General features: G+C 42.5%; 2 protein-coding genes across 4 annotated transcripts; one reads left to right on the top strand and one right to left on the bottom strand.

The window, feature by feature from the left end:
• Positions 1 to 7,023: 7,023 nt before the first annotated feature.
• On the bottom strand, positions 7,024 to 12,464 carry LOC139331666 (zinc finger protein 518B). The gene is made up of 2 exons (XM_070963279.1): positions 12,319 to 12,464; positions 7,024 to 11,961 (listed from the first exon to the last, which is right to left on the bottom strand). Exon 2 carries the CDS (start codon positions 11,794 to 11,796, stop codon positions 9,319 to 9,321), a length of 2,478 nt encoding a protein of 825 aa, XP_070819380.1. The 5' UTR covers positions 11,797 to 11,961; positions 12,319 to 12,464; the 3' UTR covers positions 7,024 to 9,318.
• Positions 12,465 to 12,852: 388 nt separating this feature from the next.
• On the top strand, positions 12,853 to 21,232 carry gsr (glutathione reductase). 3 transcript variants are annotated; one of them, XM_070962893.1, is made up of 14 exons: positions 12,853 to 13,006; positions 13,092 to 13,242; positions 13,688 to 13,859; positions 14,572 to 14,598; positions 14,708 to 14,796; positions 15,760 to 15,829; positions 15,969 to 16,116; positions 16,202 to 16,256; positions 16,335 to 16,434; positions 16,522 to 16,776; positions 18,026 to 18,137; positions 19,236 to 19,367; positions 19,516 to 19,649; positions 20,623 to 21,232. In XM_070962893.1, exons 2-14 carry the CDS (start codon positions 13,181 to 13,183, stop codon positions 20,770 to 20,772), a joined length of 1,506 nt encoding a protein of 501 aa, XP_070818994.1. In that variant the 5' UTR covers positions 12,853 to 13,006; positions 13,092 to 13,180; the 3' UTR covers positions 20,773 to 21,232. The 3 variants fall into 3 exon arrangements, with proteins under 3 accessions (XP_070818994.1, XP_070818995.1, XP_070818993.1); XM_070962894.1 differs by lacking the exon at positions 12,853 to 13,006 and having other exon boundaries at positions 13,062 to 13,242; positions 13,688 to 13,851; XM_070962892.1 differs by lacking the exons at positions 12,853 to 13,006; positions 13,092 to 13,242 and having other exon boundaries at positions 13,533 to 13,859.
• Positions 21,233 to 21,532: the final 300 nt, after the last annotated feature.

Here is a 21,532-nt window from a genome sequence, read left to right as displayed (position 1 = left end):
GTCCCCGTTCAAAAGTTTGCAGAGCCTTAGTTGTTAATACTGTGTTTTGTCCCCTTTAGCATCAATGGTGGCTTGCAATCTATTGTGAAAGCTGTGGATGAGGCCATTTATTTTCTCAGGTGGTGAAGCTGCTCCTTCTTAGGCAAAAAGCCTCCAGGTCCTGTAAATTCTTGGGTTGCCTTGCATGAACTGCACGTTCGAGATCTCCCCAAAGTGGCTCATTGATATTGAGTACAGGAGACTGTGATGGCCACTCCATAACCTTCACTTTCCTCTGCTGTAGCCACTGAAGGGTTGACTTGGCCTTGTGTGTTCGATCATTGTCCTGTAGGAAAGTCCAAGAGTGTCCCATGTGCAGCCTCCAGGCTGACCAACATGCAAAGTATTTTCTGACAACATGCTGCATTCTACTTTCAATCTGTTTTGACTAAATTCCCTGTGCCGCTGCAGCTCACACACTCCAAACACATCAGAGGTCCTCCTCCAAGCTTCACAGTAGAATCATAGGCCTTGTTGACTCTCCAAACATGTAGCATTTATGGTTGTGACCATGAAGTTCAATTTTGGCTTCATCACCAAGGGAGGCAAAATACTTCAGCAAGTCTTCAGCTCTGTGTCATTACCACGTGGATAAACTGACAATTCAACAAATACTGGGTGGAAAACCAGTGCTTATATACTGTGGTAGCAGGTGAGTCTTGATTGCCTGATTGAGAGCAGCTGTGCTCAGGAGAAGAGGAGGCTGGACCCATCCTGTCAGCCACACCCTGCAGTGACACAGACTCACATGTGACAGACAAGGGGGAGACAGACAGGAGACAGAGGGAAGGGGGAAACACAAAAGAAACAAAGGGGAAAGATCCCCACAGTACGCCCCCTTAATGGGAGTCTCCTGGCAATCCAATGGGTTTATCAGTATGGGCTCAATGAAAGTCCTTCAACATTGTCCAGAATCAGGGAGTCTTGGTCTCTGCTCTCCTCTGGACAATAGCCTACCTACCTAGTCCATGAAGTATTGGAGTGCCCTGCCCCGGTGGCGTACGTTCAAAGATCATGTGGGCAGGCTGATTACGTATCAGCCTGGCTGGAGGCGGGGGTGTGGCCAGAGGGCACAACTGACTAGATGAGACTGTTTGAAGCATGTGGAAATTTTACACAGAGATTTGTTGAAAATCAGTGTGAAGATGTTTGTCAGGTGGTCAGCACAGACTTTCAGACAGGAGGGGGCACGCCTTCCTGATCTTCTGTCTCTTGAAGAGGTGACACGCATCCTGTTCACAGATCCTGAGTGCTGGTGGGGTGAGAGTGGTGCAGGGAGTGGGGATAGTTGTTTGATGTCTGAGCCTGGGTGGGTGATGGGTGTTGATGTGGGCCCATCAAACCTGCAGTAGAGTGTATTCATTTCGTCAGCCAGGTGACGGCTCTCAGCTGTGTGGGGGGATGGTCTGCGGTAGTTAGTAATGTCCTGCAGTTTGTTCCACACTGATGTTGTCAGTGTCTTTCTGGCATGGTTATACCAGACTGTGTCTCTGCTTCTGTGGGCCTCCTCCTTAGCCTGACAAAGCTGCCTGGGTTTAGCCAAGAACAATGGATTATTGTTGATGTATGTGCAGAAGCTCTTAGAAAACCTGCAGAAGCTTCAAAAACACAGTGCAGTCAAAGAATCCCGCATTGTTTGATTCAGTGAGGGGAAAACAAATATATTTTTCAATAGGCTACAGGCGGAAACTCATTATCATGTATAAATTCAGAATTTGAGTGAAAAAATCCACACTGTTTTATGTTAACATACTGGAAAATGGGGTGAAACTAACTTATATATTCAAAGTGGTAGGTTTACAGAGCTGCTAGCTGCTAGCATTTGGCCATATACCTCTGGAGGGAGTTCTCACATGTTATTGCGATGTGTACACCCCCCATCGGCAGCAGCCTGTAAGCTCCTTCACACTTTGGTTTCAAAGCTGCAGACACTGCACCCCCAAACCCTCACCTCTGGAGACTTCAATCATGCTTCCCTGTCCTCCACTCGGCCCACCTTCACCCAAAATGTTAAATGGCATACCAGAAACAATAGAACCTTGAACCTACTGTATGCTAACACAAAGGACAATTACAGTTCTTCACCCCTCCCCCCACTGGGCTGCTGATCACCACCTGGTTCATCTGCTCCCTGCCTACATACCTGTAACCATGGTATGTGAGGAGATCACCAAGATCACCACTGCTTTGACACCACTGACTGGGAACTGTAGTTGCACACAGGGGGGAAAGTTTGTGTCCATGCATCTTTCATTCTGCATCTCAAAACCTCACATTCTATCAGGTTTATCAGACGTAAGACATCAATTAATGTACATTTTAGTTCAGCTTTGTTCTTGACTTCACAGTGCTCTGTACCAAAAACTTCCAGGCCCTATCATAAAATGTAAGGAGTATTGGGTTAGTCTGAGGCCTGTGCGCCATAAATTTTCCACTTTCATAATTTTCCATGGCCTCCGACTTAACAGGGAATGCTTGACGGCTACGTGCTCGCAAACTGGACTCACTCTGTCGTCAATGTGACATATCAAGGAAATTGTAATATTTACTAATTAATTAACACCAGCACCTTCGTAACAGCGGGATTCATTAGACCAAAACATCCATTCATGTATTCAGAGGGCCACACTCATATGAACAACAGGACAGTTAAGGAAACAGCTTCAGCGACTCTTGCTTCTAACCCTAGTGAAATATCTCATATATTTACTTAAGAAAAGCTTAAACTGATTTCTTGTTTTTCCTTAACTTCAACAATACTTGATGTCTAAATTTGCTGGATATCTTGAATTTCCAGAAAGGACCAGCAGTAAACAGTCTGATGAGGTTTATTGTGCATGTTCAAACAGTACCCAATAAGCCGAGCTGATCCTGAATCAGACACAAAAATCACACTCAGTCATACAAACTCTAAATTCTCTTAATGTGGAGTTTTAATCTCACTACACTCCCAGCTCCATTTGTCTTTGGCTTGTCAAGACAACTCACTTTCGGTGCTTTCCGCTGCTTTCTGATAATGGTCTGCCCTCCTCAATGAAAGATGTCTTCATGGGAGTGGACATCAAACACATTCCTGCTCCACTCAGTGACAGACCGCATTGTATTCTGCGACACACTGACAGTATCAAACATCTCTCTTTCTGTTACCGTTATGCTTCGCAGTACACTTGAATAACATGCATAGTTACAAGAATATACCAAAAATATGTGATTGTAGCAATTGTGTAATGTAAGTGATTATGAATTTCCAGGTTGGTGCAGTCTGTATCTGAAGAGAAAAACAAGGTCGATGATCTAAAAGTTTTCCCTTTGTGGTTGGTGGGAGGAGGCTGTTCTTTTTTAATTCCGTCTTTCCCGACATCCTTCATGCCTTTAGGTCAGAGGTCATTGGGTCTGTGCGTGTGAGCTCCTGCACCTGCGCAGACTGGTGGATTAAAACATCATTTTGTTTCTTTTATTCCTGTGCAGAGGAATTAGGTCATTAAACCTTTGTGTTTAATGTTTGCACTCGCTAATATAGAAAAGGGCACCAACCTTCATCAGAGCAGAGGGATTTTTTTTTTTTTTTGCTTGTTTAGTAATAATTAATGAATTAATGGTAGATCAGTCTCATCATCTGAAGCGTAAGGCCTCGATACAGTGATCGTCTATTTCCAGTTCAAAAGGACACTGTCTGACAACAACAGTTTGGCACGATAATGAGAATGGATATGAATAATGAATGATATGGATTATATGTATATATTATATTATATATATATATTATATGATGTCATACAAACAACTAAATGAAGAAGTTATAGCATCCATCCATCCATCCATCTTCTATACCGCGTATCCCTTTCGAGGTTGCGGGGGGTGCTGGAGCCTGCTGGAGAGGCGGGGTACACCCTGGACCGGTCGCCAGCCACAAACACACACTCACACCTAGGGGCAATTTTACTGTTACCAATCAACCTAATGAGCATGTTTTTGGTCTGTGGGAGGAAGCCGGAGTGCCCGGAGAGAACCCACACATGCACGGGAAGAACATGCATGCACAGAAAGGCCCGACCCAGGAATCGAACCGGCAACTTTGTGGCTGTGAGGCACGCGCACTACCTGCTGCGCCACCGTGCAGCCGAAGTTATAGCAGGATAATAAAATGAATGAGTTTGGCAATAGAGAGAAGTAGTTTTGAAGAGAATGAGGGACGCGAATGTAGTGTTAATTTCCTGAATTAATGACAAAGCGAGTCTAATGAGAATTGCTTGCTTGGAGGATGCCTACTTCTGTGCCAGCGGTGCTCCGCTGACGGATTGTCCCGAACTGACCCAAATGGGCCCCGGCTGTCGGTCATCTCTCCGATCTGCACTTCCAACGGAAAGAGCCAGTCGAGCCGCGGTGTTACCTTTGGCATCGGTAACAGAAGAGGAGCAGCTCTTTTGGTGGCTATTTGAGCCAGACAGATGGGTTGAGGCTGGCTGCAGGATTTTGGTCAAAAGAGGTTGATGATCGTAAGGCAAAACTTCACAGTTAGTAATAAAGTTGAAAACACTTCCGATGGCCAGTCAAAAATATCTACAAAAATATTATTACGTGATTGCTGTAACGGTTAAAGAAAAGAAGAGTTCGGCTTTAACTTTGAAAAAGTTATGTAGTTTAGCATGATGAGTAAAAGATTACAATAACGCGCCAATAGGCGGGAAAAAGACAAATGAGAAAATGAAGTGACAAGAAAACTGAAAGAAGAACTGAAAAGGAACGAAGACAAAACAGAAAACTAAAAAAAGGGTGAAAGAAAGATTGAGTGTTTGCCGCAGGCTGCAGGGAACATATCCTCCAGTGCTCCGGGGCGTGTCTGTGGCAAACAGGCCTTCGCTCGCTTTGGTGGTGAACCTAACCTGTATGATATCTAATAGTATAACTAACTAATAGAACAAAGAAACAAGGAAAGGCAGATTTGGTGAAAGTACGACTAATTATAACTCTCTCATGTCACGCATCAAAAACCTAACCACTACCAGTCTCTGGATGGCAGTACGTTCCATGGTAGAAACAAAATGCGAATTATGAGAATTAAGATTAGAGTTTTGTCATTTTACAAGCTAGAAGCACAGGAAAAACTTTGACAGTATACAAATTATGAGTTCAGTGCTGTGGGAACATCCAAAGTTGAATCAAACATATAGTTTGCATTATCCTGATGTGGTAGGACAGAAAGCACACAGACGCACAAAACAGATTGATTGATTGATTGATTGATTGATTGATTGATTGATTGATTGATTGATTGATTGATTTGAGAAGGAACAGGATGGAGCCGGCGACACCAACAGACTGAACAAACTCATCAGGAAGGCTGGCTCCGTTATTGGCTGCAAACTAGTGGTGGAGAGGAAGACACTGGACAGACTGTTATACATTATGGATAACCCTGAACATCCTCTTCACCACCTCGTGGACAGACAACAGAGCTCCTTCTCCAATAGAGTGCTCCAGCTCCGCTGTCACAAGGACTGGTTCAGGAAATCATTCCTGCCACGAGCCATCACACTGTACAATAGTAACTTAAACAGTTAATCCACCAACTTCACAAACTCTGTGTTTTACGCATTACTTTTACATATTATCTGCACTACTGCAATATTGCACATACGGTCTGCAGTTTACATTTATTTTTCATCTGAAACGATGTTACATCAATTCATCATCAATCAATTTTTTGATGTAAATACTGTTATATTGTATTTTTATTATATTAATATTATTATTATTATACTATATATTATACATTTTAATACATATTATATAACTGTATATTTAGTTTTACTAGTTTTAGTTTTTTTTACTATTTTTATTATTTCTCCTGTTTATATTTTTTGTTACTTTTTTTTTGTATACATTCTGTGTTTGTCTGTATGTTTAATTGCTACTGCAACAAAATAATTTCCCAAATTGGGATCCATAAAGAAGCAGTCTTAAGTCTAAAGTCAGTTTGCTCCAGGAATGTCCTATTTACAACTTGTCAGTGTTATCCGGCTCTTGAGACCTGTTAACAGTCAATCCTGACGGTTTTAATGCCTTTATCTGGTGTGGAGCTGGAAGAAAGGACTAGCATCTCCATGAAAATAATTTAAATGATAGGAAACCCTTTGTAGTTGAAATGTCTTCCCTCCTCAGCTCTCCTGAAGGAATGTGTGTGTGTGTGTGTGTGTGTGTGTGTGTGTGTGTGTGTGTGTGTGTGTGTGTGTGTGTGTGTGTGTGTGTGTGTGTGTGTGTGTGTGTGGTGGGGGCAGAGGCAGGTCTCCTGAGAGCTGCCTTCCTCGGTCATCCCTAAATGTGCTGATTTAGTGCTAGAGTCTGTGTTAAAAGCTGTAAGCTCTCTAGGTTGGATCCTGTGATGCTGACTGATTGTTCAGCAGTGCCGTCTTTGTTCCACAGCTCTTCCAAAGTGTAATTCTTATCTTTTTGTTTTTTCCCACGGATGGGACCGATCCGACCGTCCGATGGGACCTGTGATGTGTGCTAACTGTCTCCCTGTTAGTACCAAACTATTTTGGTCACACTTTATATTAAGGTGCACATATTCACCGATAAATGTTTGCTTGCATATTTGTACAATTTTTCCACTTGATTCATTAAAGCTCATATTAATGCCGTATTCATTACGATTCAGAATTCATGTACAAAAGCTTCCTTATTTACTATCAACAAGCAGTAATTAGGAGGTTATTGGGGGAAAACTCTTAATACTGGCCCTAGTGGCCTAATACTTATATGGTGATGTATAATAAAGCATTGATAAATGCTTTTGCATGCTAAAAAGCAACTAGTTGATGGAATTGTAACTAAAGCAGAGTTACAGACATTGAATGAATCTGAAGGTGTACTGTTAGTTACTTTATGTTGCTAACTACACAAGTCATCCTGTAATGTTTACAGTATGAGAAAGGTTTTATGATGATAATGCAATTCTACAGAACAAAGGGGAATAGGCCATATAAAATGTGATCATTTACTTTGTTTTAATAGAAAAAAGTTAGAGTTACACAATTATTATAAAAGCATGAAACACAGTAATGACCACGGAATATGAAGAAAACCAAAAAACAGTTTTAACTGGAACATGACTAATTGTCGCACAAATGAATGAATGGAAGGCAAAGCAAAACATTTAGATGGAACTGTCACACCTTTAAACACCTTTAAAATAATTATATATAATAAAGACTGCACGGCAGCTTGACACACAGTGGTGTGAGGAAGGTGAAGCACAACATAACTGCTGTTGCAGAAGAGGCTGAGGAACGTTAGCCATTCCCTACTGAGTATGAACACCAGTTATCACATTTTATATTTATAGGTATATACACAATAACACCTGTGGGTGACCAAAACCTATAAATTTCATCATAGGTCTACCACCTCATACATCATGATTACATTATAAACAGGAACACACAGGTGTTGTAATGCTGTCATGAGAAAACAGCTCTGAAAAGTATTTGGACAGATTGCTTATGTTATTTTGATGGATTTTGAAAAATATACAAGTCTAACAGGTTTTTAAGGGCCCCAGACTCACTACGGTCACTGAGTATGAACATGGCAGTAAGATCAAATATTTATAAAAAAAGAATTATAATACAAGTATGTGGCTTTCTTTTACAGTAATGAACCAGTTTGGGCTGCTTTTATCCACTCCGTTTTGCACCACTGTTTCAGGAGCACCAGCTTCTTCTGCAAAGAGGCAATGCATGGACGACATGACATCAAAGAAAGGAAACCGTAAAGCACAAAGAGTAACAATGTTCCACTTATTTCTGGGAGTGTAGCCTCAAATAAGTTAATCACATAATATCTGTGATTAATTAGGAATTAAAAATGATAAAATAATCCCCAAATCCTGGTTAAATTCATCTTTCATATCCATCTGTACAACAGACCATTAGGAATACTCACGTTAGCTTTCTTAGCCCCACTGAAACCAAAACTAATGGTGCATTCAGGCACTCCTCATCAAAGAAGTTAAGTTAAAAACATTCAAGTTAATCACCAAGTGGTAAATACTGGTGGGAAAGTTGGGCATATTCCATACAGTAATGCTCGAGTTTACAGTTTATTTTACAGAACACAGCACACGAAGGACATCTGGCAAACATCAGCTTCAATTTCTCTGCAACACCCAGTGATATAAAACACATCCACACTGACAAACCATGGTGAGTGTGCCTCACATTATTTACACCTTTCTCATGGGTCCAGTTCATTCAACAAATTAAGAGTGACTGATGGCCATGTGATAAATACGACATGGTCATGAAATGTTTCTCAAATGTAAGACTTTGCAAAGAGTACCTGAATGCACCACTGGGCTACCAACTGACACAACAAGGATGAAAGTGCTGGGCATATGAACCTGGCTGCGATCTAGTGGAAAGCTGCACTTCTCAGGCCAAATCTGGAGGAGCTTTTGCAATGACACAATTTGAAATATTGACTTTTCTGGATGCAGCTCCTGAACTGGAAGGCTGCATCTGGGTTCATACAAGAAGCCACCATAAAACAAAGGACGACAGGGGGATCCTGTTCTGTTCCACCCAGTATTAACAGAAAACTGAGGATTTTTGTTCCTTGAATAAGACGTTTTTCATTGTATAATTTGTGTGCTAAATATTGCGTGTGAGGTTTGACCTACACAAAATACATGTTACATAAATATCATCACAAACCAGATACATCATTACTCAAGACCCTCAGCTGATTTTTCCATCAGTAAAACTGTGCACGTTCTGCATCTTCATGGCTTTGTTTATATTCCGAGTGGGTTCGCACACATACACTTGATCATCTCAGGTGTACTGCACCTTATCTTAGAGGGGCCAGATGAAAAGTAAACCGTTACTGATGCAAACAAAAAATACAGTATGTTGTCCTTGTTAAGTAAACAGCATGCATTTATGCCTGAACTCTGACAGATCAACCAGTTTCTCAAACTTCTGAAACAGTACTTTTCATCTGTGTTCACTGACTGTAGTCAGCTTCAGCAGATGGTCCACGTTTCAGACTCAAAGCAGCCAAACTGCATTGCACTTGAATATTCCATATCCCATGCTTATATAAACAACATTCGTGTAATAACAATGCTCAGTGACACTAAGCTGTCATTTTTTTAATGGTAGGCTCCCATAAAGAAAATAACTGCCCTAATATTTTCTTTGTTTTAAGTCAACAGCTTGTAATACTAGATATTTCCTCATAAATGTACACTGTCCATTGATACGTTGTCAGATAGATTTATGGAAAGACTCCGACAGTGCACCCCATCACCTCATACTTCTGCCCCATGACTTTGCTCAGCCTCATTTTTAAGATTTGGCACTTTGGAACCACCTCAGGGGGTCCCGTGTCTGCTAAAGTGTCTGCTCTGGCTCCGTGTAAGGAGGCCCGGGGCTTTGGGTGATTGAGCACCACCACAGGCTGGTTCGGGCCCGGTCGCTTCACCAGTTGATCCACCTTCAACGGCATTGGGTAAATAACTGTGCAATCAGTTACTCTGCTCATAGGCACCTGAGTCTTATATTTAGATATCCTAAGCTTCAGTCCTTTCTTGTTTTTTTTCCACACACCTACTTGTACCCTTTTCAGAGAGACGGTCAGGAACCTTGACGAGATGTCATGTTCACTTTTTGCCATTTGCTGCAGAGGCTCTGCAGTCCCAGAGACATCTACATATGCGGCAATTTTAGAAACAGATTCCTGATCCGTTGAAGGTTTTGAATCAGGTGTGTGACTGCGTGTGCTATCGTCTTTTGGCGGAGGGGTATTTCCATCCTCCTTGACATGAGCGTGGTTGGGGGTCGGTGTAGGAGGGTGCTGAATACCCTTATGGTGCTCCTCTGCTTTTACAGACTCGCTGGTCTGTTTGGTCAGCAGAAGGTCACGAGTGAAGGACCCGTCTTTTGTGGCCACCTGAGCTCTGTACCCAGACGTTGCCACCTCCTTCACCTGCTCAGCGCTTTTTATCTTGATGTGATTTGGAGTTGGACTTCCAGAGCTGTTACTTTTATCCATTACTATCCCACGCAGAGCCATTACCAGTGGCTGAATGGAGCCTTGCACGTCCTCTGGTTGCTGACTTAATGAAAACACAGAGGAGATGACTGGGAAACCCTCAGGCTCTGGCGCGTCCCGCTCTCCGGCTTTCTCGCCGGATCTGACTCCCTGGTTCCAAGCCAAGTTCTTGGTGCCATTAGAAAGCACAGGTGTTTTGAAAGACGGGAGCTCATGTTGACTCCTGGCGACTGAAAAAGATGGATTTGCCACATTATCCTTACGAAGTGATATCGCTGGAGGTCTCATTTGGGCAGTCGCTGCTAAGGGAACAATCGAGGAAGGAGAGGGTGATTTCAAACTTTGCTGGCTGGAACCCAACGCCTCGGTCTTTATTTTTGAAGCAGTGCTGTTCTTGAGGCGGATCTCCCCGGGTTCCAGCTTCACAGCCAACGACACATCTTGAGGAATGCTTTTTATGTCATTTGCCCTCCTTGGTGGGACAGTCTTAGAAGGGTCCAGAATTAAACTCTTCCTCTCATCCAGTGCTCTCTGAGTTACTCGTTTTCCCATGTTTTCTGGATTCAGGATGCCAGTCAACCTGTTGGTAACCCTGGTGGAGGCAACAACGGGCAGAGCAGCATTGTGGTTCACAGGTTCTCTCGGTGTTACTTTGATCCCTATATTTCCTTCTCTTACAGGGTTGAGGATGCTTTTGGGAACCTTGTTTGGCAGGACAGTGTGACATTCCAAGTTGATTATTTCTTGTGATGTTCTTTTCAACGTGATCTTCTCTTTGCTGATTTGATTTGGCAGGTTTTGGGAAATACTGACTGGCAAAACAGCAGGATGCTCCACATTCACAGCCTTTGTTTCATACTGTTTCCTGCTAATTGTGCACATCCCTAAACTTGTGTTTGGATGATTTAATGTGGACGATAATTGCTTTCCCAGTGCAGAGTTTTGAGAGACCGTGGTCCTTGTGTCTTTGATCACAGACTCGTTTTCTTGTTGAGATACGAGCCTCAGCTTCAGCTCCTTTGTCCCATTGACAGTTTTCACCTCGACAAGTTCAACCAAACAGCCAGCAGGGATCGTTACTTCCTCTGGAAGAGAGACTGTTAAAGCCCTGTTGTGCTGAATGAGTCCATTCAAAGGGGACAAAAGTTCTGCATTACCATTGGTGGCATTTGATACATTTGTGTCCAGTGTTTTCTCCCTGTGTTCATCTTTACCCAGTCTGTATACAGGTGCACTCGGTGTGGGTACAGTCACCCGAACAACCGGTCGAAGTGATGATGGATCAGCAGTGGGCACACTCGGTAAGGCACTGGAGACAGGAACATGTGGAATTTTTGTCATGCCAGGTTTAGCAGGTCCATAACTAATGCCTTTACTATGCAAACGCTCAATGTGCTTCACAAGGCACAGCCTCCTCATATAGCCCTGTCCACAGTGAGGACATTTGAAGGGGTACTTTGCAGTGTGTTGCCTCAGATGAGCATTTAACTCTGCCTCACTGAATGAGACGTTGTTGCAATAAAAGCAGTAAAACCTCGTCCCCGTATGCTCAATCATGTGCTTCTTGAACACCGCAGCGTCTGGAGTGGCAAATCCGCATTTTTCACAATGCATCACGTTTGAGGTGCTTAACACACGATCCAAAGCCGGATGTCCAGCGCTCACAGAGGACGGCATGCTTTGATAGCTGACAGGCTTCATGTTGAGTGGTTTGGTCCACTGGTCATCTGGAAGCAGGTCCCACAAATTCAAAGGCAGCAGTTACACAGTGGCGTGCACGTCCATGTCCACCTGATGTCCAGGGTTCAGTCCTCAGAGAAGAGAGGCCTGGAGCAACCATGCACTGGCAACTGAGGCGTTTCCCCTCTGTGAAAACGTGAGAAAAACAGTGGCTTTAACAGTTATGTCAGTGGATCAGTCTTACAGAGCTCAGTGCTGACATTCAAACGGGCCCATAAAGCCCCTCCCCCCTCATACTGAGCTCATGCAGTAATTTCTCCGGCCGGAGCCGTCTGTTTTCCACATAGCGGGTAGGAAACATGCCAAACGACATAAAAATAAAAAAAACTGAATGTAGTCATCTGTATTTACATGCCCCACTGTTGTCCTGGGCTGTCTTGGTCACAAGAAAAAGGCCCCATCTGAACACAACAAGAGGTTCGCAAAGACGACGACTCGTACAACTGTTTATATTTGCAACAGAGTCAAAAAAGACACACATACCTTAAAGGGGCGATGTTTCGCTGCGTTTTGATCTGTTGTATGTTTTATGTGAGTAATTCCTTTCTGTGGACGCGATACTAACGCTAGTCAACAGGGCCAACCGAGCCGCTATGCTTTAGCTTGGTGGTAGCCATCTGTCGGGAGATACAGCGATTCCGGAAAGGGGCTGCTCCTTCCTTCAAAATAATAGTGTAGAACAAAAATAATAAAACTCTAATAAATTAGTTTTTCGCATATTTCAATTTAAAACAGCTTAGATATTCCTTTTATTTTTGTGTGATCATTTTGTATGCTCAAAAACAATATTTTGATGCATGTTTTCATGAGAGCAGGGTTTTATTTTGAAAGCAATAACCAGAAGTTCTCGTTGTTATTTGTCTTTTTTTGACAGCTGGCGACCTGGGTGCAGCGTAAGTGCTATTCTTGGAGAAATACCACGCAAACCTCCTGTATGTCTCCTGTATGTCCCGCGATTATTTACGCTAGAATCTAAATCTGCTACAAAAAACACGCAAATATTTGATTGGCATCTACGTTATTCACGCCCTAAAACATGACAACTTCCACCACAACAATATTAATGTTGTACTCGTTGGTGCGATGTTGGTTTTAAATAGCCAACGGCAACATTTTTAGATGTTTTAGAGACGTACAAGAGATCGTTTCATCGCACAGATGCTATAAACGGGTGTGTATTGCCGTGGGTTCACCCAGTGACACAGGAAGTGGTATAAAGCTTTTGTAGTTCATGTAATAATGAGGTCTATCCACAGGCCTTCACCAGCTGAGGGTAACCAGAGAGAGATAAACAACGGCGCGCGGTGGACGCATCTGATTAAAATGCCCCAAAACACATAAAAACATGTTGTTAATAAGAATCTGCAGACTGCTTCCTACTGTGCCAGTGTCACTGCCATTGCCAAGGTGAGTAATACAACATCTTTCTGACAAACACTGAGCTAGACTGAGGGGTGTTCACAGTTTCAGTTTACTGCCATGATGCTGTCTGGATTTAATTTATTATCATTTGTCATCTCGAGGCTTCACAGCTCAAATGCCTTAAAATCAGCTCTATATTTAATCAAATTCCTGTTGCAGAATTAGCTCTGATTTACACCTGTTATTGTAGCCCTCATGCTGTAGCTCATGTGAGGATCATCATGACTATTGTGAAAACACTTTCTGGGATTTACACACCATTGTTGCAATTCATAATGACACAGCAGTGGCTTTCACTTGACCCTCCCATTCCCCGTTTGTCCGACACGCCTGCGAGCTTCCTGGTTATGGCGATATTAACACAGCTAACCCGGACGCAAGCACCCTGCTTGTTTAAACACCGAAAACGAATTTTCTCGTCTTTTCGCAGACACGGACTGATCCGCCGAAGCATGGCCTCAGACCCGTCAGCGACCGAGGTAACCCGCTTCGACTTTCTGGTGATCGGTGGCGGGTCTGGAGGTCTGGCCGGCGCTCGGAGGGCGTCGGAGCTGGGAGCATCCACCGCCGTGATCGAGAGTCACAAGCTCGGAGGTACCTGCGTGAGTAAAAATAAAAAAAACACTGTCATCCCTCCCGACTACAGTCACTGTACTGACGCCTGTGCAGCTTTCACACGCGTGTGGGTTACCAGGTTCGCGGCGAAGCCTCCGGACTCCTTTTGTGGAAGTTTTTTGTGTGCAACAAACATTGTTGGAAGTTTAAAGCGCCCTGCAGCTGACATCTAATGGACAGCACAGTCTTAACATTTCAGAAAAAGTGACGAGTAAAAATGACGACCGGCTGCTGGGACATGGTGGAGAAAGCTGCACAGAAAAAGTACAAGGAACATGAGGAAGATTAGATGCATCATACAGTAATAATTTGTTGGAAACCATATCGTTGTGTTCTGCACTACATTTAGATTTCAGATGATCGAACAGAGGGGAAGTTTGTGAGACACTGCTGCAGATTTGTAATAAAAACCACTTCAGTGTCTCTGATTGCATAAAGGGTCTGACAGTTTGTCTGATTCATGTCACAATTTTACTGGGAAATGAGGAAATAGGCTCATATATCATAAATGTAAATAACACAGTAACAGGGAAATCAGCCAAATTCAGCTGATGCACCTCCTCATTTTTCAGAAAAAGTTATTTCTGTGCAAATAGACTCCTGCACTGTAAAGTCGTTTCTTTTTAATTAAATGTGTGCTTGGATGCTATTAGATGAAGTTTAAGATGAGCTGATTTGCTCTTTAATAATGTCTTTCAGGTCAATGTCGGCTGTGTCCCTAAGAAGGTACAGTTTTCTCTTCATTCACGATGTAAAAAGTTGAGACGCAAAAATTCGTCAATGTGCATCAAAATTCACCAGATGTCAAATCCAGCGTCTCTACCTTTCCTCACAGGTTATGTGGAACGCTGCGGTTCATGCGGAGTATCTCCACGACCACAGTGACTACGGCTTTGACGTTGGGAACGTTCGCTTCAGCTGGGAGTAAGTTACAGTAACTGTCGGTGTCTTTTTCCACTCGGAGGGAAATTACAATGAGCCTCTGAAACCTGTCACACTTGTTCCTGTAACAGAGCCGTATCCATTTCGTAGCACTTCTTCTCAATCTGTTCCGTCTTTTGTTGCTTCATTTTAGCCCTCTTCTCTGCCTTTTTGCACAACATAGTTCAGTGCAGGTGACCGTGAAAGATAAGCCTCTGGAAGGAGTGGCTGCCTGCAACATTAGTTCAGAGCTGAAAAACATTAATGTACGACGAGCTGGGGAGTCATTTTAATGCGTGCATGCGTGGATTAATGTGAAAGTGTGTCCAGCAGCAGCCCATTGAAAAAAGTATGTTAAGATTTATATAAAACTCTCCTACAGTCTGTTGTTTGTGTCGATCTCTTACAGGTTTCAGCAGCAATGTTATCCACCACAGATTATAGTCAGATATTTTCATACGCCAACAGAAGTATCATTCATTACTTCATTATAATTATCATCGCAACACAAGTGCTTATGACCGTGCAGAGTGTTGTTTACAGCTGCAGGAAATGCTTTGGCTGCAGGCAGTTTGGATCTGTGGATAAGGCGCCAGATTCTGGTTCATGGTGCAGCAGTTTTCCATTTTTGAAGGCTACAGTGTGGAGTATGGAGACACGGGTGCACTTAAACTTTTAATGTCAAACTTTCATCTTACCTCATCACTGAATATATTATGTTACATAGTTAATACATATGTATATTTACTCCAATACAGTTATCCAGAAAAGTTTAATGCCACTGTTTGTATCTGCATGACCCATAACAAACCTACTGTCTGTGTCCTGGTTTAACTCTTTAAGTTCTGCTGGGATGAATCTGTTGATCTTCACTTTCCTTTTTTTTTGATTCTCCACCTTAAGATGTAAATGTAGGTAAAAAAAAACACCAAACCTCTTACTTTTGATCATATCTTGCATTTGCAGAACTCTCAAGGCCAAAAGGGACGCTTACGTCAGCCACCTAAATCGCATCTATCGCAACAATCTTGACAAAGTAAGTTCGTATTTCTATTTATTTTTTCATTGCGTCTGTTGTCATGATCTGTGAGATCTTTTCTAAGCATTTTTCAAAGAATCCTGTTAACTTGCTCTGTTTATTTAACACTGTCGCAATGACATCTGCTTCATTTCAGGCCAAAATCCAAACTATTCATGGTCATGCCAGGTTTACAAGTGACCCTGAACCAACTGTGGAGGTCAATGGAAAGAAGTATACGGCGCCTCACATCCTCATCGCCACTGGAGGGCAGCCTTCTGTTTTGAGTGACGCTGAAGTTCCAGGTAAATCATACTGCATACTGTTGTGCCTGAGCAGTTCATTTACTTTCATGAAGTTACTAAATCGAGCGTTTCTTCATCATTTCAGGGGCAAGTCTGGGCATTACCAGTGATGGCTTTTTCGAACTTGAAACTCTGCCAAAGTGAGCTTGTCATATAATCTCTCCAGTGTTTCTGCCGTTTTGAAAGTGTCTATGATTAAAGTTTTGTTTTCCTGACAGGCGCAGTGTGATTGTGGGTGCAGGTTATATTGCAGTGGAGATGGCGGGCATCCTTTCCACCCTGGGATCCAAAACATCCCTCGTAATTCGACAGACAGGAGTGAGAATCACGACACAAATACTAAATCTTGATTCTCGAAAGTGTGCAGCCACGTGTGCTTCATGTACTCTCGTCTTCTCTCTGTAGGTTTTGAGGAACTTTGACAACTTCATAAGCACAAATTGCACCAAAGAACTGCAAAACTCCGGTGTAGATCTGTGGAAGAATTCTCAGGTGAAGTCTGTGCGTAAAATGGACAAAGGACTGGAGGTGACGATCGTCACCAAAGACCCAGAGAAGAAGAACGACGAGGAGAAGATCAGAACCATCCAGGAAGTGGACTGCCTTCTGTGGGCCATCGGCAGGCAGCCAAACACCTCCGGACTCAACATCGGCGAGATGGTAACAGTCTGCTGTGCTCATCAACGGCCTCCTTATGATGTTTACTTCAAACTGGACGCTGAAATGTGCAGCAGAAACAACATGTAACATCTCTCATTAGTGGAAAAACAGGCGGTGATCTTAGACAGACAAACTAATCTTCAGAATAATCTTTATTGTCCTTGCTGAGGCCATTAATTTTACAGTTAATCAATAACAGTGACAGTGCGTTTAAGACAGATGGCTACAACTTATCACTACTGTCCGTCCACAAAGGGACTTAATTAGTGTCCAGCTGTGTCCCTGTGTCGCCCTCATCCTGGCTGCTTAATTGTCCTCGTAGATTACAGCAGCACTACAGATGAATCAGTTAACTTTTGTTTCTGAAGCACACATGAATCACTCACGTCAAATGCAGTTTTGTGGAAGAAGTGAAGCCAGGAACACACTGTTGGATGACAGGGTACATTTAACACCTTTATGTAAAACGAGCCAAAAATAAAGCAGGCATGAGATCATCTGAGGTTGCTGATTAGGGATAATCTGGGAACGCGAGCAGCCGGCTGACACATAACAGTCTTTGTTGTGTTGTTTGTTCCAGGTGAAGTGCTCGTTAGCTCAGGGTCGTCAGGTGAATTAATAAGAGATTAAAGGTGCAGTTAATTCTCCGTTAAGTCAAGGTGCTCTTCTTCTTACGGTACTTTGACTTGTGTTAGAGGAGTGGGCTACCTGATTGTCCAAGTTGAACATGCACCTTATTGTCACCACATATTCTGGCTTCTCTTTTTATCGTCTAACCTGTAATGTGAAGGAAAGTGAGAGGCAGATATGAAAGCAGCAGTTCAACACTCAGAGAGCAACTCACACTGAAGGAAGTGTGAAGGAAAGTGATGTGATCTGTCCCTCTTAGTGTTATTCATGCGTGGTTTGAGAGGGTCTGCACAGCCTGGTCTTCGTTCACACATGATCATGTTAAACACAACGCTGCCCTCGCTGTGTATTCTGGTTTACATTTAAGGCTCCGAGCCTCCGCACTAGCATGAGTCATTGTTGTTTCTTGCTGTCGAGTGAAACTCTTCTTCTGGGTTGCTCGCTCCTTATTTGAAGTCCCTGTTGCAGCTGCACACTGAGAGCAGCTCAGCAGCTTGTGATCAGTGAACACTTGTGAACTTTGTGCCTTATCACACCTTATTAAAGTAATTCAGATGCTTCAAAGGAAATAGGAGAAACACTAAAATGCTAAAATGTAATGTTTCCTCTCTGTTCGCAGATTGTGGATACAGACGAAAGAGGCCATATCATTGTGGATGAGTTTCAGAACACCAGCCGAGCAGGGATCTACGCCGTCGGGGACGTTTGTGGCAAAGCTCTCCTCACACCCGGTATGAAGCCGCACTAAATACTCAAACCATTTTATGGATGTTGCTTAAAAACTGTAATGGTTTTGTTTATATTCGAGCTTGGCCAGTGTGGGTGTTTGAAGGCTGTTTCCTAAACAAACGCTTCAGTCGTGTTTTCTTTTCATGTTTTGTATCTCTGCATTTGTTTGTTTTTTTTTTTAGCCAAAAAGTGTATTTATATATTAGTAGGGTGAAAAGGGGTTAATGGGTGCATTCACAAGAGACAGTTCTAGAGATCCTCAGTTGAACTTTGAGCAGGTGAAGACTCTGTGTATTACTATATTTATTATGGCTTTATTTAGAGCAGGTTTTGAGTGAATATAACGCTGTCATAATTACTGGAAAAACATTTTTGCCAGGTTGCTGTTACGTGTGGTCTCAGATACTAGAAGGAGCTATATCAAATGCTTCAAAACAACGTCATTTTCAATAATATAAAAAATAAACTAAATGTCAAAAAACAACTTCCTTAACATACTGATTATAGTTGTTAGTCGTTAATGGATTAATAAACAAAATGAAAACAGCAAAAATCTTTTCAGCTGTGGCTCAGGTTCAACAAAATGTGGTGGTGTGGCTCAACCTCCAGAGAACATTAGGAGCATGTCTTAACCAAAACGAAACCTCTGCAGCTTTAAACAAGTTACTAAATAAAAGGTCTGTTTCAGTCAAAGTGAGCAGGAGGAATTGCTTAATCATTGATGAAAATGTGTCATTTTCCTGCACAGTTCTTAGGTGCAGCCCCCAAGTAGTGAAAACCATCTCTTATCTATAATCTCTTCAGTTACAGTTTACAACAACCAGTTAAGATATTTGCTGTTTTAAGAGATAATTTTTCACAAATGCGTTCATCTCACAATCCTGTTTACACTGCAAGTCCTGCGGGAGTTTTTACCTCCTGTAAGGAAGTGCTGTAGATGTGCTGGAAATCCCCCCCTTGCAACAGCTCTGCTGCTTTGTATTCATTTTTCCAGTTAAGGAATGAAGCGTTTTATCATTTCTCGGCACCTGCCATGTTTTCTGAGGACATTCACTGTTATTCAGAGCTGCACTCTGATGTTATGTTGCATGTTGGGGCAGTTGCCATCGCTGCAGGCAGGAAGCTGGCACACCGACTGTTTGAGGGCAAGAAGGACTCCAAGCTGGACTACTCTGCTATCCCCACAGTGGTGTTCAGCCACCCACCCATCGGAACGGTGGGCCTCACAGAAGGTGAGTGGCAGTTTCATAATCAGAGTTAGACTCTTGAAACTCATCCTGTAACTTCTCCTGGATGAAAGTGTCAGCTCATGTAAATACTGTGTTAATCCCAGTTTTAGTAGAACTACTCGCTTGCGTAACCTTTTTGTGTTGGTCACAGAGGAGGCCATTAAATCGAGAGGAAAGGAGAATGTGAAGATCTACAAGACGTCTTTCACTCCGATGTATCACGCCATCACGAGCAGGAAGAGTCAGTGCATCATGAAGCTGGTGTGTGTGGGCAAGGAGGAGAAGGTAGGAGTCGTCTGTTCTCTGGGTTACAGCTGCAGCTCGTGAAAAAGTGTTATTAAAACTTCATAGATGACAAATTACTGTCTTAAAAATGTATATGCAAGTCATTTAAATTACTGTTACAGTTATAATTATTCATTAAAAATGACATTAACTGGAAGCAGACTTGAGCATGCTGGCTGAAAAATGTAAAAGTAGCACTTGAATTTATCATTATGGATGACTCATCTCTAAACAATTTAAAGAAGAAGAACACCTTTATTTAAAGGTAGGATGTGGTTAAAAACTCACCAGGAAGAGTGTACTGTGGATCAAGGCTGCAGCAGCCCTGATTCCAGGCACTCGAGTGGATGCCAGTGATAAACTAATACGGCCTAATGCGTTATGGAAGTAGACTCCTATCAGCACACTCTCATCAGTGACACATTGAACCCAAGATAATTAGTGTAATTTCACACACCTGTTTAAAGTGAACCCAGTGCCTGCAAGCACACATTACACTCTCATAACCTGCAATTACCAGCAAATGTTGAAGTTTGATAAATGCAGATTGCAGTTTACCCACACAGTGCATCAGGTCTGAGTGTGGGGTGTATCTCCTGCCTTTCCTTTGCCAGGATTATCTCTCCTGCTCTCACTGTGTTGAAATCACGGTTGTTTTCTCCGCCTGTACATGCTGTATAAACAACAGCTGACGTCAGCATGTTCCCACCCAACCTCTGCAGGTTGCAAAGTCATCCTGGGAAATGTAGGAAACTGTCTTACTGAGGATTGCATCTTTTTTGTTTGGCTTAGATCTTTTTTGGATTACTATCTTGCACACTGCAAAACTTTGCTACACTGCATACTGTGAACAATAAACTTACTCTGATTCTGATTTGAACACCGAAAATGTACTTTAGCTTTATGTGTTTTACTTTTGTAAATACTAAGAGCTGCAGTGACTTTCCAAGACTGAATTGTCTCTTTCCTCCAGGTGGTGGGTCTGCACATGCAGGGCCTGGGCTGTGACGAGATGCTGCAGGGCTTCACTGTGGCCATCAAAATGGGTGCTACCAAAGCAGACTTTGACAAGACTGTCGCCATTCACCCCACCTCATCTGAGGAGTTTGTCACAATGCGTTAATGCAGCGAGATTCACTCCTCTGTACTACTCTCACATCACCTTGACAGCCTGCTTTCTAAAACTACAAGCTTCCATTTTCTCTCATTTAAGTGACCTTATTTGTGCGCAGTGTTTTCATTTTTTTCTAATTTTCACCTAAATGGACCAAGACCGAGTTATGGCCTTCTTAAACTGTACTGTGGGTCTTGATTATTGATTGAATATTCCGGATTCCATTTTAATGATTGTGAAATGGAAGTGATGGATCTGCAGGTATTGTCAAGTGATTACGTGGGAAGTCAGAACACCTCTCTCCTAGTGTATGTGTTTGATGTGTCAGTCATTTGTCAAATGAATATTACAAACACTGCTGCTCCTTAAGGTACCTATTTACTACCAATGCAAGGTCATAACATATCTACTGTACTGTTCTAAAGATTCAATAAACCTGCAGCTCTTTTCTTAAGTGCTGTCATTCCTTTCTCTTCATTCTGTGACTGTGATGTAACAAACTGGTCCAAACTGGTGCCCTTCCCTGTCTTTGTTTGTAACTGACATGGGTTGGGCAACAAATGATGTACTTGTCATATTCATACAAAGGGAGCTGTATGTAGGTAGCTCTACTGTCCACATGTACTAGTGTGGAGGATCCATTTCCACGGTGAATAGAAATTTATACACTTTTAAAATACTGCAATGATGATGAGTAGCTAAATAATTTTTTTTTTTTTTTTTTTTTTTTTAAGAATTGTACTTATGTACAATTGTGAGGTACTTGTAC

The sequence above is a fragment of the Chaetodon trifascialis genome, chromosome 5 (assembly GCF_039877785.1).
Source record: "Chaetodon trifascialis isolate fChaTrf1 chromosome 5, fChaTrf1.hap1, whole genome shotgun sequence".
NCBI lineage: Eukaryota > Metazoa > Chordata > Actinopteri > Chaetodontiformes > Chaetodontidae > Chaetodon > Chaetodon trifascialis.
The sequence above is the reverse complement of the archived record's forward strand: the minus strand, read 5'-3'. Positions and strand labels throughout refer to the sequence as shown.

Bases quoted from the DNA above. Each gene is read 5' to 3' on its own strand.
- LOC139331666 (XM_070963279.1), bottom strand. From the start codon at position 11,796: ATGAAGCCTGTCAGCTATCAAAGCATGCCGTCCTCTGTGAGCGCTGGA.
- gsr (XM_070962892.1), top strand. From the start codon at position 13,533: ATGACACAGCAGTGGCTTTCACTTGACCCTCCCATTCCCCGTTTGTCC. The intron at 14,797-15,759 runs GTAAGTTACAGT...TTGCATTTGCAG, and splicing joins AACGTTCGCTTCAGCTGGGA to AACTCTCAAGGCCAAAAGGG. The intron at 19,650-20,622 runs GTAGGAGTCGTC...TCTTTCCTCCAG, and splicing joins GTGTGGGCAAGGAGGAGAAG to GTGGTGGGTCTGCACATGCA.